The sequence below is a fragment of the Pistacia vera genome, unplaced genomic scaffold, assembly GCF_008641045.1.
Source record: "Pistacia vera cultivar Batoury unplaced genomic scaffold, PisVer_v2 Contig341, whole genome shotgun sequence".
NCBI classification, from domain to species: domain Eukaryota; kingdom Viridiplantae; phylum Streptophyta; class Magnoliopsida; order Sapindales; family Anacardiaceae; genus Pistacia; species Pistacia vera.
Genome location: NW_022196159.1, coordinates 75821 through 92020, shown reverse-complemented (window position 1 = coordinate 92020; position 16200 = coordinate 75821). Strand labels below are relative to the sequence as shown.

The window sequence follows — 16200 nt, the reverse complement described above, 5'->3', positions numbered from 1 at the left end:
TTCCTTCTCTAACGAAGGTTTATGCTCCTTTTCTTGGGGTTAGTAAAAAGGAGGATAGAGGAGCATCTAAAGCTAGGGAGACTCTCCAGATCATGCGGCTCTTGCTAGCATGAAGTCTAATAGTGGTAGAGGGAATAAAGATGCTAGTCGGGATATCGAGTTACTCGTGGTAATGGTAATGGTAATGGTCCTCATACTTGCTTCCATTATGGTGTTGAAGGTCATGTCAAAAGGAATTGTTGAAAGTTAGATGGAAAGCCTCCAACTATGTCGAGCAACCATAAATATGCTCATGTTGTAGGTCAAAATGGTATCAGAGCTCCAAGTTGCAACCTAGGAGATGATTTCTTTCGAGATGGTGGATGCATATAAAAGACGGACTACAACAAGTTTAAGTTGTAGGTGGAGTGGTTCTCAAATCTTGGTGGCAAAATTTGACATGGTTACTGTGCGACCTGGATGGTAGCAGAATTTGACATGGACTCTGTGACCTGGATGCCGTGATGGTGGACGTTATCTTCATTATATTCATTGTTGTGATGGAAAACTCTCACGTTCATGGCTATGATGGAAAACTCGCCAAGGTAGAGATTATTGGGATCTTTAGGAAAACTATTTAATAAAGAATACAATTGTAAATAGGAATAAATTTTAGGAGTCCTATTAGGAATTGAAATATAAATCCTATTAGAAATAGAATATCTCATATACTACCTATAAATATAAGGGTGAGAACCAATTCAAGATTATGAAAGAATGTAAGAACACAGGGTATTTTATGTAAGGTTATTAAACACCATGGGGAGGGTGTCTTAGAAACTGGAATTGTTTCCACTCTAGGTACTGGATTGAGTGTAGTTAAAAACTAGGATGTTTCCGCTCTATTTTATGTACCAGGTTTATGGTAGAAAAAATAAACGAGCTATTGCTCCTTTTGATGTTATACATTCTAACATTTGGGGTCGTTGTCCTGTTTTATCTAAATCTGGTTATAAACATTTTGTTACTTTTGTGAATACATGGCTATATTTTATGAAAAATTGTTATGAATTATTCTCTATATTTTGTGTCTTTTATGCTGAGACTTTTATGTTGAGATGCAAAACCAATTTGCTTCATCTATCAAAATTTTACGGAGTGATAATGTCAAAGAATATTTTTCTGCTTCTCTCTCTTCTTTTTTGTCCAATAGGAGTATTATTCATCAGTCGTCTTGTGTGTATACACCTTAGCAAAATGGAGTTGCTGAACGAAAAAATTGTCATTTCTTAGAGGTCGCTCGTATACTTCTCTTTCATATGAAACTCTCTAAAGAGTTTTGGACAGATGCCATTTCTACAACCTGTTACTTAATTAATCATATGTCTTCATCTATTCTATCTAGCTAAATACCCTACTCCATTCTTTTTCCTTCTCAACCTTTGTTCCCTCTCGCTCCCAAAATTTTTGGGTGTACATGCTTTGTTCAAGACGTTCGCCCTCATCATTCCAAATTAGACCCTAGATCCCTCAAGTGTATATTCTTGGGTTACCCACGGTATAAAAAGGACTATTGTTGTTTTTCTCCTACTTTGGGTAAGAATATTGTCTTGGTTGATGTTTCATTTTTTTAAATTACTTTGTATGTTGACGATTCCATTCCATCTTCTTCTTTAGTCACTGATGATTTTCTTATTTATACCATTACTCACTATAGTTTTCAACATCTGCCTCATCCTCTTGTCACTTAGATATACTCTCGCCGCCCTCCACCACAGCAAGTGGCACCAGCACTAGCACCAGTATCGACATCTGAGACACTTGAGACATTGCCCCTACTGCCTGCCTCACCCTTGGATTCGGATCCTCCTCCTTCTGACCTAGATCTTCCCATTGCTCTATGTAAAGGTAAGCGCTTTTGTACTTATTCGATTTCCTCTTTTGTTTTTTATAACTCATTGGCTCTATCTTCCAAGTCATTCGTTGCCTCTTTAGATTTCGTGTCTGTTCCCTGCTCAATCTCTGAAGTAGTTGCTCATGATGGATGGCGAAGGGCTATGGAAGAAGAGATGTTAGCTCTTGAGCATAACAGTACATGGAATCTCGTTGATTTACCTGGTGACAAAAAGGTCATTGGGCATAAGTGGGTTTTCACGGTGAAGGTTAATCTTGATGGGTCTGTGGCCTAGTTGAAAGCTCGATAGGTTGTTAAAGGTTATGATCAGACATATGGTATTGATTATTCGAAGACATTTTCTCTTCTTGTTAAGATGGCCTCTGTTCAGTTACTTAATTCTCTTGCAGCTTCCTACGGTCGGCCCTCTCACCAACTTGATGTCAAGAGTGCCTTTCTTCAAGGTGATCTTCTCGAGGAGGTTTACATGGAGCAACCACCAGGGTTTGTTGCTCACGGGAAGTTTGGAAAGGTATACAAACTAAGGAAATCTTTATATGGTTTGAAACAATCTCCACATGCTTGGTTTGGAAGATTTAGTAATGTAGTGATTGAATTTGGTTCGCATAGAAGTGCTTATGATCATTTTGTCTTCTATAGGCAATCTAGTTCTAGTATTCTCTTCCTTGTTGTTTATGTTGATGTCATTGTGATCACTGGTAGTGATAGTGTTGGTATTCATAGCTTGAAAATCTTTTTGGCTTCCAAATTTCACACGAAAGACTTGGACTCTTTAAAGTATTTTGTGGGAGTTGACGTTTCTCGAAGTAGGAGAGGGATTGTTTTGTCTTAATGCAAGAATGTGTTAGATTTGTTGACTGAAACAGGTCTAACTAGAGCCAAGCCTTGTGATACTCCTATGGTTCCTAATGTAAAATTCAATACTGAAGATGGAGAGGTGTTTGATGATCTAGAGTGATACAGTCGAATAGTTGGAAAGTTGAATTATCTTATAGTAACTCGTCCAGATATTACTTTCTCAGTGAGTATGGTAAATTAGTTTATATCATCTTCTAGGACACCTCATTGGATGCGGTTTTTCATATTTTGAAATATCTGGAGGGGCTCCTGGACGTGGGATCATTTATAGTAATCATGACCACAGTAAAATAGAAGGATTTTTAGATGCAGATTGGGTAGGATCATCTATAGACAGACGTTCTATAACTAGATTTTGTGTTTTTGTTGGAGGGAATCTTATTTCTTGGAAAAGTAAGAAACAACCTGTTGTAGTTAGATCAAGTGTAGGATCTGAGTACGGAGCTATGACACAAGTAACTTGTGAGCTTATATGGACAAGATATCTCCTTGGAGAAGTTGGAATTGGTGATCCAAGGATTATGGACTTGTGGTGTGATAACCAAGCAGCCATACATATAACCAAGAATCTAGTTTTTAATGAGCGGACAAAGCATATAGAAGTCGATTGTCATTTTGTGCAAAAGAAACTTGAACATAAATTAATTTCCACTAAGCATGTTAGAATGGGAAACTAGCTGATTTCTTTACTAAATCTCTAATTGGAAAAAGGGTAACTTATATTTGTAACAAGCTGTGCATGATAGATATATATGCTCCAGCTTGAGGGAGAGTGATAGAAGTTATGTGTATGGAGTTAGGGGTAAATGTATAAATGTAAGGTAGTGAAAATGTATATAGGGCGTAATATTATTTTATTATATTATTGAACAAACTACAGTTGAATATTTTATCACATTATGTAAACTCATAGAATTCCGAATAAGGCCATGAAACAGGAAGGAATGCTTTTTCTACTAAAAGCAACAAGTCAACATGCCTTCTTTTCAATGAGATAAAAGTCTTTAGTCAGTGGTTCATCAATACATCAAGATTGGTAGGTGTTCATGTATGCTTTAATTTTGTGATTTATAGACTTCTAAAAATTCTTCTGTAATAAGCCTTTCAATATGGTCAAGATATTAATCGTTTGACAGAAATCTTCATTCTGTGAAAAATCAAATTTTGCTACAATCCCCGATTTCTATGAATTGTCAAAGATGCATATACATTTATAATATATCAGTTGGTTAAAGAAAAGAAATGACAAGTAGTCAAATAGAGTCAAAGTCAGCATGAGTTAAGAAAGAGGTAAGCCATGATGCAACAAAAGAATCTGAAAAGGCATGAGGAACTTACACATATTTAGGAAATGGAACATCACTTCATATACTAGAAAATTCTCTGCAATTACTCATGAGATCCTGCCAGTTGTCACTTTCCTGGAAAAAATATATAATATAAGAGGTAATATTCACCTACTCTGATATGACTTAATTGTTTAATCAATGATTCCAATTTCTTGGACAGGTAAATGATATTCCTTCTCTTTTCCTTGCGATTACTGAGTATTGAACAAAGCCTACCAATCATCAACGTTAGAACCAATGAAGAACTACTGATGTCAACAGGTATCTAAAGTATTGGATAATACTACGCTCACAAACCTTTCTTATTAACTTTCTTTCACAAACGAAACGTGACAGTTTGTAGTAGGTCACAACTGATCAATTGAGAATTGAAACGTCGAGTTTATGAGAGAAAGTTAATGAAAATAATTTATTGGTCTATCTTTATTGCTAAAGTATTATTTTACTAGAAAGGAGAAAGAAAAAGCAGTGGAATTGAGTAAGAAAGCTACAGAAAACCAAAACGGAAAATGCTACTTAATAGCTATAGTCTTATAGACTAGTCAACTTCTAAAACTACCCTTGAAGTAGCATTGCTAGAATCTTACCCCCAAGCAGTGAGGAAGATGCTGCTTCAAGACTGATGTTGTTTCCAAGGAGAGCCGGAGTAATTCTTTTCTCGATTTCTTATTTTAATCGTTCTTGGACTTACACGCATGTTGTTTGAACCATCCAGTTGTTTTCTCTTTAAATAAAATAATTCCTCAGGTTCCTCAGAATTTCATACTAATAAAATATACATATTGTAGAGCAGATATCATCATCAAGTTCAACCATTCACCAATAGAAGGTCAACTGTGATTAAACTTATGAAACAGTTGAAAACTCCTTGTTTAACATGCATACAGTTTGCAATTTTTCTCTCATAAACAAGAATGAGCCGCCTTCTACTCCGGATCTCCGTTTGGTCTTTGATCATTCTATCAATCGGGGAGTTGTTATTTGCAGCTGATACAATAACTGCAGGCCAATCTATTAGAGATGGTACTGAAACATTAATTTCCTCATTCCAAAGCTTTGAGCTAGGCTTCTTCTCTCCAGGCAACTCAAACAACCGGTACCTCGGAATATGGTACAAGATTAGTCCTGGAACAGTTGTATGGGTTGCAAACAGAAACAATCCAATCACTGATAAGAATGGAGTTTTAACAGTGAACAATGATGGAAACCTTGTACTTCTCAATGGAGAAAAGAGCATTATTTGGTCTTCAAATTCATCAAGTGTGCCAGAATATCCAGTGGCACAGCTCCTAGATTCTGGAAACCTTGTTCTTAGGGAAAATACTGACACGAGTTCTGGTAGTTATGCGTCGCAGAGCTTCCATTAGATACATTGTTATCAGGCATGAAGTTGAGATGGAACTTAAGAACTGGATTTGAGCGATATCTAACGTCCTGGAGAAGTGCTGATGATCCATCCCCTGGAGACTCAACTTACAGACTTGATATTACTGAGTTACCTCAATTGATTCTTCGAACAGGATCAAAAAAAGTGGCCCGCAGTGGACCATGGAATGGATACAGGTTTGGTGGCATTCCCCTGATTCAGAACTCGATATTTATACCGAGATTGGTGGATAACCAAGATGAGTTGTATTTTACGTATAACCCATTCAATACTACAGTTATCACACGTTTAGTATTGGATCGATCAGGAACCATACATCATTATGTTTGGAATGAGGGGAGAAATGAATGGTGTGTCATGTACTCTTGGCCATTTAATCTATGCGACAATTATGAAGAGTGCGGTGTTAATGGCAACTGCAGAATTAGTAAGACACCTATTTGTGGGTGTTTGAAAGGGTATGTGCCCAAATCTCAAGATGAATGGAATACACCTCAAACAACGGAGTGCATAAAGAAATTGCCATCAGATTGCCCAAGGGGAGAAGGGTTTCTGAAGCTTCCGCGAATGAAACTGCCTGACATAGATTGGTATAACGAAAGTATGAATCTCAAAGAATGTAAAACAGCATGTACCAAGAACTGTTCATGCAGGGCTTACGCGAATTCCAATCTAACTAGGGGAGGTACAGGCTGTTTGATGTGGTTCAAGGACCTGACAGATATGGAAGAGTGCTCAAAACAATACACCTGGGGACAAGATATTTTTCTTCGAGTTCCAGCATCTGAACTAGGTATGTGTGTTATTTGATGTACTACTGGCTCATTCATTTTTAAGGCTATTTGAGAATTCGTCACCCCAGCTGATTCTCTATAGCCAATAATTTGTGTTAAAGGAATCTAGGATTAGGGTTTCTGTGGCAAAATCTACAAAAATAAATAAATAAATAGAAATTAGTAATCTGAACAATTAACTAACAACAATAAAGCTAAAGCAATCTACTTGACCTGTGGCTTTAGTCCACCTTGCAGGAAAACCAAGCATGGAAATGTTGTCCTCTTTGTTTACTTCCTTTCCCTTTTGATGTCTTAGACTGAAAAAGAATTAGTATCTTCTCATTAATCAGAGTTGCAAGTGCACAATCAAGAAAGAAGATGTTTGCTTTGAAAGATCTTTATGTTCATAACATGAATAAATCCTTCTTCCAGCATTTCAACATTCTTTTGCAGATCTATGAAAAGAGAAACTTCCTTTCTTCTTCATCTTTGGCTTTTTCATCGTTTATCAGCTAAATTACCATTGGAAGCTTCTTCCACAAGTTCACCAGGATTTATCCATCATAGGGAGATGTTTGATTAATCATCTCAAAGGTTTGAGCTATGCTCCTCTCCCTTAAACTCCAACAGGCATCAGCCAAAATGGTACAATAAGATCCCTGAGAAAGTTGAGTAGGCTAAAATATAAACTACCCCATCATTGATCCACATGGAGTCCAAACATTAGCAAAGGGCACTAGCTGGTCTTGAACATGCCCAGAGAATTAGAAAATCCAGTTCAACTCTTAGACAAGTAGGAAAGCTTTTTCATATACATGATTTTAGCATCCAAAAGTTATATGTGGCTGAGCTTTGACTAGACAATTACCAGGCTTGACATTTAATGTCATGGAGAAATAATATTGATCCATTGACCGTTCCCTGGGGACTTTACTTTCAGATTTGATGTTCATGTATTATGTCGAATGTCCATATACTTGGGACAAATGAAAGTGGCTAAAGTAGAAACTATAATACAGTTTACTGTGAAGGCATTCCTGCAAAAAGAAATAAGCCTGATAAATCAACCAGATGAAAGGTAATTTTTAACAAATTTATTTTCTTTATTTCGCTGTTGTTGAGTCAGATAATGAAAAGAAAAGAAGGATAACTATCCTTGTTGTTTCGCTTGTTTCTGGATTGTTGCTCTTGGGCCTAGTACTCTTCAAACTTTGGAAGAAAACAAAGAAAAGAGGTAACAGTATTCATCCAATCTTACCAAAAACAAAGAACATAATATAATATGGCGGAGATATTATGTATTGATAGTCAGTTTTTCTTTCTGTAACCCATTGAACAAGCCATGAAAACAGTGAGGAGATTGAGGTACCTCTAGTTGAACTCTCTACTGTTATGACTGCTACAAAAAATTTCTCTGAGGAAGACTTTATTGGAGTTGGTGGCTTTGACAGCGTTTACAAGGTAAAAACTATTTATATTTTTTCCACTGTCAGCTGAAAGGTTTCTTCTCCTTTCAAGAATCTAGGGATTTTTTTTTTTTTTTTAATGTCATTAATCTTCTGTATAAATATAAGCAGGGCATTCTTTCTAATGGAGAAGAAATAGCAGTCAAAAGGTTGTCAAAGAATTCTAGGCAGGGAGGCAAAGAGTTTAGGAATGAAGCAACTTTAATTGCCAAACTTCAACACAAGAATCTTGTAGCACTTTTGGGATGCTGTAGTCAAGGAGAAGAAAGGCTTTTGATCTATGAGTACATGCCTAATAAAAGCTTGAATTATTTTATCTTCGGTTAGAGCCTCTTTGACCATTAAGCATCTAGTACGTCAGATAAATTTTGATTACTCAGGCTTAATATGATATTAAGACTTCCTGTTTTCTGAAACCATAATGTAAAAGATCTAAATATGACATTAACTTGATGTGCAGATCCGAAGAAAAGAGAATTATTGACATGGCCAAAGCAGTTTGAGATAGTTATGGGGATTGCAAGAGGACTTGTCTATCTCCATCAAGATTCTAAACTTCAAATTATTCACAGACATCTCAAAGCAAGTAATATTTTACTAGACAAATATCTAAACCCTAAAATCTCAGACTTTGGCTTGGCAAGAATCTTCAGAGATGACGATGAAGATGCAAAAACAGAGTCATGGGAACATTGTAAGTTCTATCAACTATTAACATATGTATGTTAGTGAAATGGTTTATAATTAATACTTCTTTATGCAGTGGCTATATGTCGTCTAAGTATGCAACCGATGGAACCTTTTCAGCAAAATGTGATGTTTTTAGTTTTGGTGTACTTCTGCTAGAGATAGTAAGTGGCAAAAAGAATAGAGGGTTCTCTCACCCAGCTCACCATCACAACCTCCTAGGACATGTAAGTAGAAACGTGTAAGATATATATATATATCCTCTCTCTGGCTATGACTCATTTCTGTGCGTATGGGATATGGGTTTCCAATTGTGCAGGCATGGTTGCTTTGGAATGAAACCAAGGCCGTAGAACTTATGGATTCATGTTTGGAGGATTCATGTGTTAAATTTGAAGTACTACAATGCATTCAGGTGGGTTTATTATGTGTTCAAAAGTTTCCAGAGGACACACCAGACATATCATCTGCAGCTTTCATGTTGGCAAACGAGGGAGCAACATTGCCTCAACCGAAACAGCCTGGTTTCTTCATTGAAAGAAGTGCTGCTGATACAGAACCATTATCAAGACAAGAAGAATCAAACACTGAAAATGTGGTAACCATAACTATGATGGTAGGTAGATAAATAATTCATGCTATGCCCATCATGAAAATATACTGTAGAATACTCATGTAAATCATAGACGATTACAATCTAAAAGTTGTACATATGTTTTAGGAGTTAAATTAATATCAGTTTAGTTTTTATTTAACTTTTTTATTCAAATATTTGTTATCTTAGTATAATTGTATGTAAATACTACACTAATGAGAGGAAAACTAGTTGAACAATTTCTAAATTAGAGTCTCATTTTGAAGAGTGATCAAAACATCCATACACTTCTATCATTTATCTGATATATTAATGTCTACAGAAGATAAATTATCAGTTGTTAATCCATGCAATGCTAAACCCCACCTGACATTTTCAAGGTATTTGTTTTTATATACCCCCAACATTTTTAAAGGTAATTGCTTTCATAAATTCAACATCCCAATTAAGTGGGTGATCCCCTAGCTATAGGCAAACGACTAGTTCAATGCTATAGAACTGATGCGATTTTCATAATGGCCTCATATAGAGCTTAAGAATAATTTAACCGCTTTTGAAGTCTATCTGTTTAAAATTCAGTTAAAAATGCCATTATTCTCTGAAAGAATACAAATTCAAATAAATATTGAGGTGTTCTGCTTTTAAGTTCACTTTGGCATTTAACCAAACACTTAATTAGCTATTTGATCAAACCCCTTCAGCACTTCTTTCCCAATATCTTGTTTCAATAAATTAAAACAAAACAATAAATTAGCAAGCAATATAATGCCAACAAACATGAAAAAACAAGCTAAATATATTTACATTTGCTAGAAAGTAAGTCCGCAAGATACATATATAAATAGAGTCAAAGTAAACCTGGTCAATAAAATGCCAAGCCATGCTGCAAGAGAAGATCTCGAAGCTGTTACATGGATGACATTCGAAAATGCTATAAGAAATAGTCAATAGAGGAACTGGAACATTACAACTCATTTACCAGAAAATTACCAGCAAATGCTGAGAGCCTGTCACTGTCCTGAAAATATAAAGAAACATACAGTGAATCTTCACCCATATTTTGTCTAGTGAATCAAAAGTAGAGCTGGGAATTCATAGAGTTACATCAGGATGGAAATGAATGTTAGGAATTTAATCAAATACCTTGCGAACATCATGTTTGAAAAATATGAAGTTAAGCAAACAATCAATGATATTTTTTTCATGTCATGGTTCGCCAAAAGTGACTACGAGCAGATATGCTATCAATTTCATCAAATAAAAAAGAAAACAAATTGATTCACACATTTTTACCTTCTAAAATTTGAATATACTCTACTTGCTTCCAATTGAGAAAAATTTGTAAGAAAATCCTTCAAATTTAAGAAATATAAACGACAGAAAAAAAAATTTTAACGCTGAAAGACGGACGTTAGTTTACTGTAACGGTAAGTTAGTGGGTTATGGGTATAAACGGTAGTACCGAGTTAACGGTGAATTCATGGGCATTAAATTTAACAATGATATAACAAATGCATTATATTTACCGGTAAGATAACGAGGCGTTACATTAACGGTTTATAACGGCATTAAACGTAAGGACAATCTGACTAATGACGAAAATCAGCGGTGTAGATTAAGGCGTTAAGCCGTTAACCTGAAGGTGTGTTGATTTGACGATGAATTGACTGTCCTGATTTCAATGGACGGTAAACGTAACGGCATTTGACACATATTACAACTAACGTCTTTATAACGGACATTTACAGTGATTTAACGTCCATTAAATTTAACGGGCAATTAACTGAAAGTAAATTACTAAATTATAACATGATCCAAGGATTAACGTAACTGATATTCCGATGTCTATCCACTAAAAAAACATTAGTTGAAAATGATTACTAAGTGAGCCTCATAATGTCAGATAGGAATTTAATTAAAACTCTGCCAACATCATGTTTGAAAGCAAACATTTGTTTAAAAATAAATAACAGGTATTAAGTTGGAATCTTTTCTCGAATGCTAATAGAAGTAATCATTGAAGTTTTTATCTAATCCATAGTTTTAAGGTCGTAAGCGCTCATAAGCTGACCTATCATAAATTAAAAGAAAAAAAAAAAAAAAAAGATTTTCCATGGTTCTCCTAAAATCGACTACAATCCCATCTGTAGATCTGCTATCTGTTGGGACAAATTCAGATGCCCAAGGCCCAAAAATGACTGAAGAACATTTAATTAGGTATGATGGATTTGTTTCAGAGAGGAATTAGAAAGATGGGTTTAAGTTGGTACGATTTTGATGCTGGAAGAACAAAAGTCTTAGAAGAAATTACGAAATGAAACTCAAACCATCTTAACATCTCTGTTCAAAATTGCCGGGTTGGCGTTAATTGGGAGTTAGAATGTATGACAAAGAATTTTATCAAATGTGAATCTGACTTTGAATGATTTGTCATTGTCAATGATGTTTTACACACATCCAAATTCCACCAGAAGCTGGACCCAACTGTAGACATGATATATGGAAAAAAGTTGCTCCAGAAAATTGACTCTATGGGCTTATCTTGTATGTGTATGAAACCTGGCATTTTGCAAACATGTTCAACAGGAAGATTGTCTATGACAGCAACTTCCAAACTTTGAGTTTGACTGGAAAATAGAAACTGTTATGAGTCATTCAACTTTGCTGAACAAGTTATCTGTATATATATGAAAATTCCAGGAACTGTCACAAACACAGTCCATCATGGACCCTATGATACATTAAAGCTCCCAAGATTGCGATGTAATAGCAGAATTCTGGCTTATCTGATTATTTCCAACTGAAAACCTGTTGTGTTGCAATTGGCCATGAAAATTTTACCGTAACTCAAGACAATCGTGTTGAATGCCTTTCCAAGATTTTGGGACCATGAATGGCATGGTTTACGGGGGGAAATTAAAAGAATAACGCGTCTTAGAAAGTTCAAAGGATTGTGACGAGCCTGATGCTGAAAGTCCATTAATAACAATTACAGCTGTATTGCGCACAAGTAGTTCAAAGAAGTTAAGGAAATGCTTTTGGTGTTGACATTGATTAACAAACTTGATTATTTCCTTTAAAATCCTTCAAAATCATCGGTTCTGTCCGACCATAGTAAGAGATGTAAAAAGAAAAAATGGGAATGACTTAAAAGAAGAGCTCGGAAATGGTACTGTAGACACCGTGAAGTGACTCCGAAATAAGCTCTAGAATTGTTCAAGCTAAAAATCAATCCCAAACCATTCAGTAGAATTGCTCAGATTCTTTAGTCCTATACCCTTTTTCCAAGTCAAGCATGGATTCCCTTGAATATTCTCTCATGGTCAATTAATCCAATTGGAAAGAAAGGTTAACCTATGAAACTATTCCAGTTTCTTTCAATTTCCTTGTAATTAATGAACATTATTGTTGATGCGTGATTTTTGCACCAACGAAACGCACGTGTGAAATGCTGTGCTGACTCAGAAAACACACGTGAATGTAATGGATAAAGAGATAGTAAATGCAATGAGGACAGTTTTTAAAGTGGTTCGGATGCTAAGGTATCAATTCCTACATCCACTAATGCTTATATTGATGATAAAGGTCAGGTCGCTTTTAGCTGACTGACTTTACAATAATATTACAAGGTATTGAATGCTAAGAATTCTAGGAAAGAGAGGATAATTAATCAAGTGTAAAATGTGCCAATCCCCTTCAATGAGAGATGAGCTTCCAATTTATAGTGAGATGTAATGAGGCAATGATCACTAAATCTGTAAGTTGGTGGGATTATTCATGCAAATCCTTCTTTATGTCACATTGCCCACCTTCCAGAGTGATTTGCGCGATTTAGAGCAGGGATTGAACACGTGGGAGCACCACGGCTCTTGACTAGCCTGACGTGCACCCACTATCCTGACGGGAACAGGCGGTGGTTGTCCCAATGTTTTGACTTTTGTGGGCTAAGTGGACCTGACGTTAGCCCTTATATTCTTTAGGCATAACAAAAGTACCCTAGTTTTTAAGGTTTGAGAATTGAACCTTGGAAACTATAAGTCATGCCACAACGGGATGATTTCTGGAAATTCTGGCCAGTTTGAAAGTAGGTTGGGATGGCATTTTTATGAGCGTGACCTCGCATGTTCATTGTTTGCAGAGGGCGGGCGGCCTGATCTTGTCTGACGTCACACGTTGTTCTGGTGATAGGGATGCATTTAATGAAGCAATCCCAGCGCTGACAGGTGTGTTTTTTGCGTGATGAATGACAGCCAATCACATTTAATGCGTTGCATGCTGGAACAGTGCACTTTACCAGAACATTAAATGCATTTTACGTTGGAACAACGCCCCTTATCAGAGCATTAAATGAGGATTTGAGACGCAATTAATGCTCTGAGAGAGGTATGGCCGTCGTTTGAGCTTTTCAACTAGAAGGATGAAAGTTTGACTTTATCCAATCGTTTCGTTCACCCTTCTCTACTGATGAGTGACATGTGGTCGAGATCAACGGCAGAAACCTTTGCCGCCCAAATGTCGTTTCAATTCCGGGAGGTCCAAACACCGATTCACACACTATAAAAACCTCAAATCGTTATTAGGCAATGTCACCAGAGCCTTTTTCACAGACAACAAAAGACTTTCATAAACCAGGAACCTTTGTCTTCCAAACCTGCATTTTTCCGGCATTTGAAGCAGAAACAGTCGTCATACTCCAAGAGGTAAGAACTTCTCTGCCATTGTTTCATTATTTTCATGAGTTAATGGCGTCAGTCTTTCGATAACCCATCAGAGACGAAACGTTTGCGTCGGGTTCGAGCCATGAATGGTGGCTCGAATCGGGCTGTTAGGGTTTTCTTTGACAATTGGGGAGTCTGTGTTCTCCCACGTCATCGTACGACATAGCGTACAGAGGCCAAATAACCATTTTCCTTGTCGCTTTTGCAGACTGGGAAAATGGACTCCTCAGCAGCCAGTTCCGAGCAGGGAACCAGCTCGTCCCCGCAGGGTGCTCCTAGCACCCCTCTCGAGGTTTTCTCGGTACTTACCGAGGAAGAGCTCAAGAGGGTAATAAGCCAATACGGTATCGAGGTGGACGTTTTCCACGACCTGACACATTCGTCGCGATACCCGTCAAGCGGCCTGGCCACGATCTCCGAGGAGATTATCAAGGGTGGAGGACTTATCCCCCTATACCCTTTCATCAAGCCGTTTCTAGACTACTTCGGGGTCGCGTCGATGCAGTTGACCTCGAACGCATACGTCATTGCTGTTGCAATGTACATTGCATGCTAGGAAAATGGGCTGGGCGAGCTGACCGCCTTGGAGCTCGACTGCTCGTATTTTCTGAAAAAGAGCAAGGATAAGGACTCATATTACTTGTCCAGGCGACCAACCATTGCCGACGGGATACACAGTTATCCCAGCAACGCGGGGGCCTACGAAATGAAGTTTTTCTTCTTTCGTTACGATGGTCATTGCCGCTTCCAAGAACCGAGTATGCCTCTTTCTCTTCGTTTGCATTTTTGCTTTGTTTTGGCGAACTCATTGCGTTCGAAGCGTGTCCGTTCTAACGACCTAATTTTTTCTTTTTGATAGTTAACAAGACGATCGAAATAGGGCTGCTCCACGATAAGAGAAGAATCCTGCACTTCGGCTCCCTACCAGAGGACAAGCTCGACGCGAAGAAACTTGTGACGACCGCGAATTTGTGAAAATACAGTTTCTTTAACGCAAGCGCGTCCACCGAGTAAGCTCTGCTAACTGATTCTCTTCCTAGTCATGGAATAGAATGCCTTCACTAACGTTGTCTTGTATGCAACAACCATGCCACCAAAGGAGCCAGAGCAGCCTCGGCGAAGGCCTCTTAATTTTCCTCGGTTGAAGAAAGCTAAGGCGGCCAAAACTGCTCAAACCGTCCCCTCGACTGAGGGCATGACCTCGGGCCAACCAGCACGACCTTCCGAAACTTCTCAGCAGCCGCCGGCGGAAGACGCGCCAATGCGAACCATGAAGGTCTCCCAGCCGTCGCCTACTCGCCCAAAGATGAAAACAATGGCTCAGCGAAAGAAGAGGAGGCAGATTCAGGTCAAGGAGTCAAAGACCGAATCTGAGGGCGAGCAGCTGAAGAGGTCGAAGAAGGATGTTGAAAGGAGGTCGGGCAAGGAACCGATGGTCGACGCGGCCGCTACTGAAGGCACGAAGAAGGATACCCCAGTGTTGGACTCGCTGGGGAACCTTCCAGAGTACCTGTAACCGGTGGTTTATACCTTACTGGAATGCGGACTCTCGGAATCATTCGAGTAGTTCACAAATTTCAACAATGTCGACCTAATGTCCACATCGGTCCAGCACTTAAGCAAGGTGAGCGAACTGTCCTTGGTGAGGACTATCCTTAGCTTCTTTTGATTTACTAACTCTATCTTTCTTTATTCGTAGGCCCTTCTCTACATGCGAATGTCTTTGGAGAAGGCTCAACTGGGAGCCGCAACTGGGAGCCGCAAAGGGGGAGGTTACATTGAAGGAATAGAACATAACACTCAGGCGAAGACTGGAAGCCGCCGAAACGGAGAGAAACTTATCTTCCGAATCGGCGAACAGGTTCCAGAACGAAAGGGACGCGGCTCTTCTCACAGTTGATTTCTAGAAGACGCAGCTCAAGAAGCAGTGAGAAGAGATAAAGGAGCTGCAAAGGACCATAGCCAGACTCTCCAAGCAGGCCGAGAAGGAGGACCAGGAACTGAAAGCGACCTCCCTGCAGGTCTCGCGAGCAGAGTAGGAGAGAGAGGCTTCTGAGAAGCTAAGGCAAGCTCTTGAAGTTGAACTTCAGGAAAGTCAAGGGAAAGTTGCTTCCTTGACAGAGGAGATGTAGAAACAGACTGCGGAGGTCGAGGAGAGGGCTGCCGAATGGGCGATCGAGTCTATCTATGCCCTACGACCAAGGAATCCGTGACTCGACATGTCCAACCTCCCGGAGGACTGACGCGAAACCCTTATGACAATGGCGCGGGAGGATGATGAAGCAGCGACCTCCCAAGCGGGTGGTTTGGGACATGCTTCAGACAAACCTCCAACTGACCAGCCTTAGGACGTCGAGGTCGCCTCTTTAGGAGTCAATTTAGGGTTCTCAGCCATATCTTTTTGCCTATGTACTCCTTATTAATAAAATTCACATTTTTGACTTATACAATTTCTGTTCGTTTCATTATA

At 38.4% G+C, this 16200-nt stretch overlaps 2 protein-coding genes across 2 annotated transcripts; both read left to right on the top strand.

The window, feature by feature from the left end:
- Positions 1 to 5485: 5485 nt before the first annotated feature.
- LOC116138460 (G-type lectin S-receptor-like serine/threonine-protein kinase At4g27290) lies at positions 5486 to 6847 on the top strand. The gene is made up of 2 exons (XM_031424174.1): positions 5486 to 6281; positions 6777 to 6847. Exons 1-2 carry the CDS (start codon positions 5486 to 5488, stop codon positions 6845 to 6847), a joined length of 867 nt encoding a protein of 288 aa, XP_031280034.1.
- Positions 6848 to 7294: 447 nt separating this feature from the next.
- LOC116138458 (G-type lectin S-receptor-like serine/threonine-protein kinase SD1-1) lies at positions 7295 to 15246 on the top strand. Its single transcript, XM_031424172.1, is given in 10 exon segments — positions 7295 to 7725; positions 7842 to 8052; positions 8191 to 8397; positions 8400 to 8424; positions 8494 to 8644; positions 8737 to 9033; positions 13151 to 13235; positions 13645 to 13712; positions 13939 to 14058; positions 14782 to 15246. Coding segments are annotated over 10 exon segments (1698 nt in total). The 5' UTR covers positions 7295 to 7656.
- The last annotated feature ends 954 nt before the right edge of the window (positions 15247 to 16200 follow it).

Excerpts from the sequence above, each read along its gene's own strand:
- LOC116138460 (XM_031424174.1), top strand. The coding sequence starts at position 5,486 with ATGAAGTTGAGATGGAACTTAAGAACTGGATTTGAGCGATATCTAACG. Across the intron at positions 6,282-6,776 it reads AGTTCCAGCATCTGAACTAG|CTAAATTACCATTGGAAGCT; the intron begins GTATGTGTGTTA and ends ATCGTTTATCAG.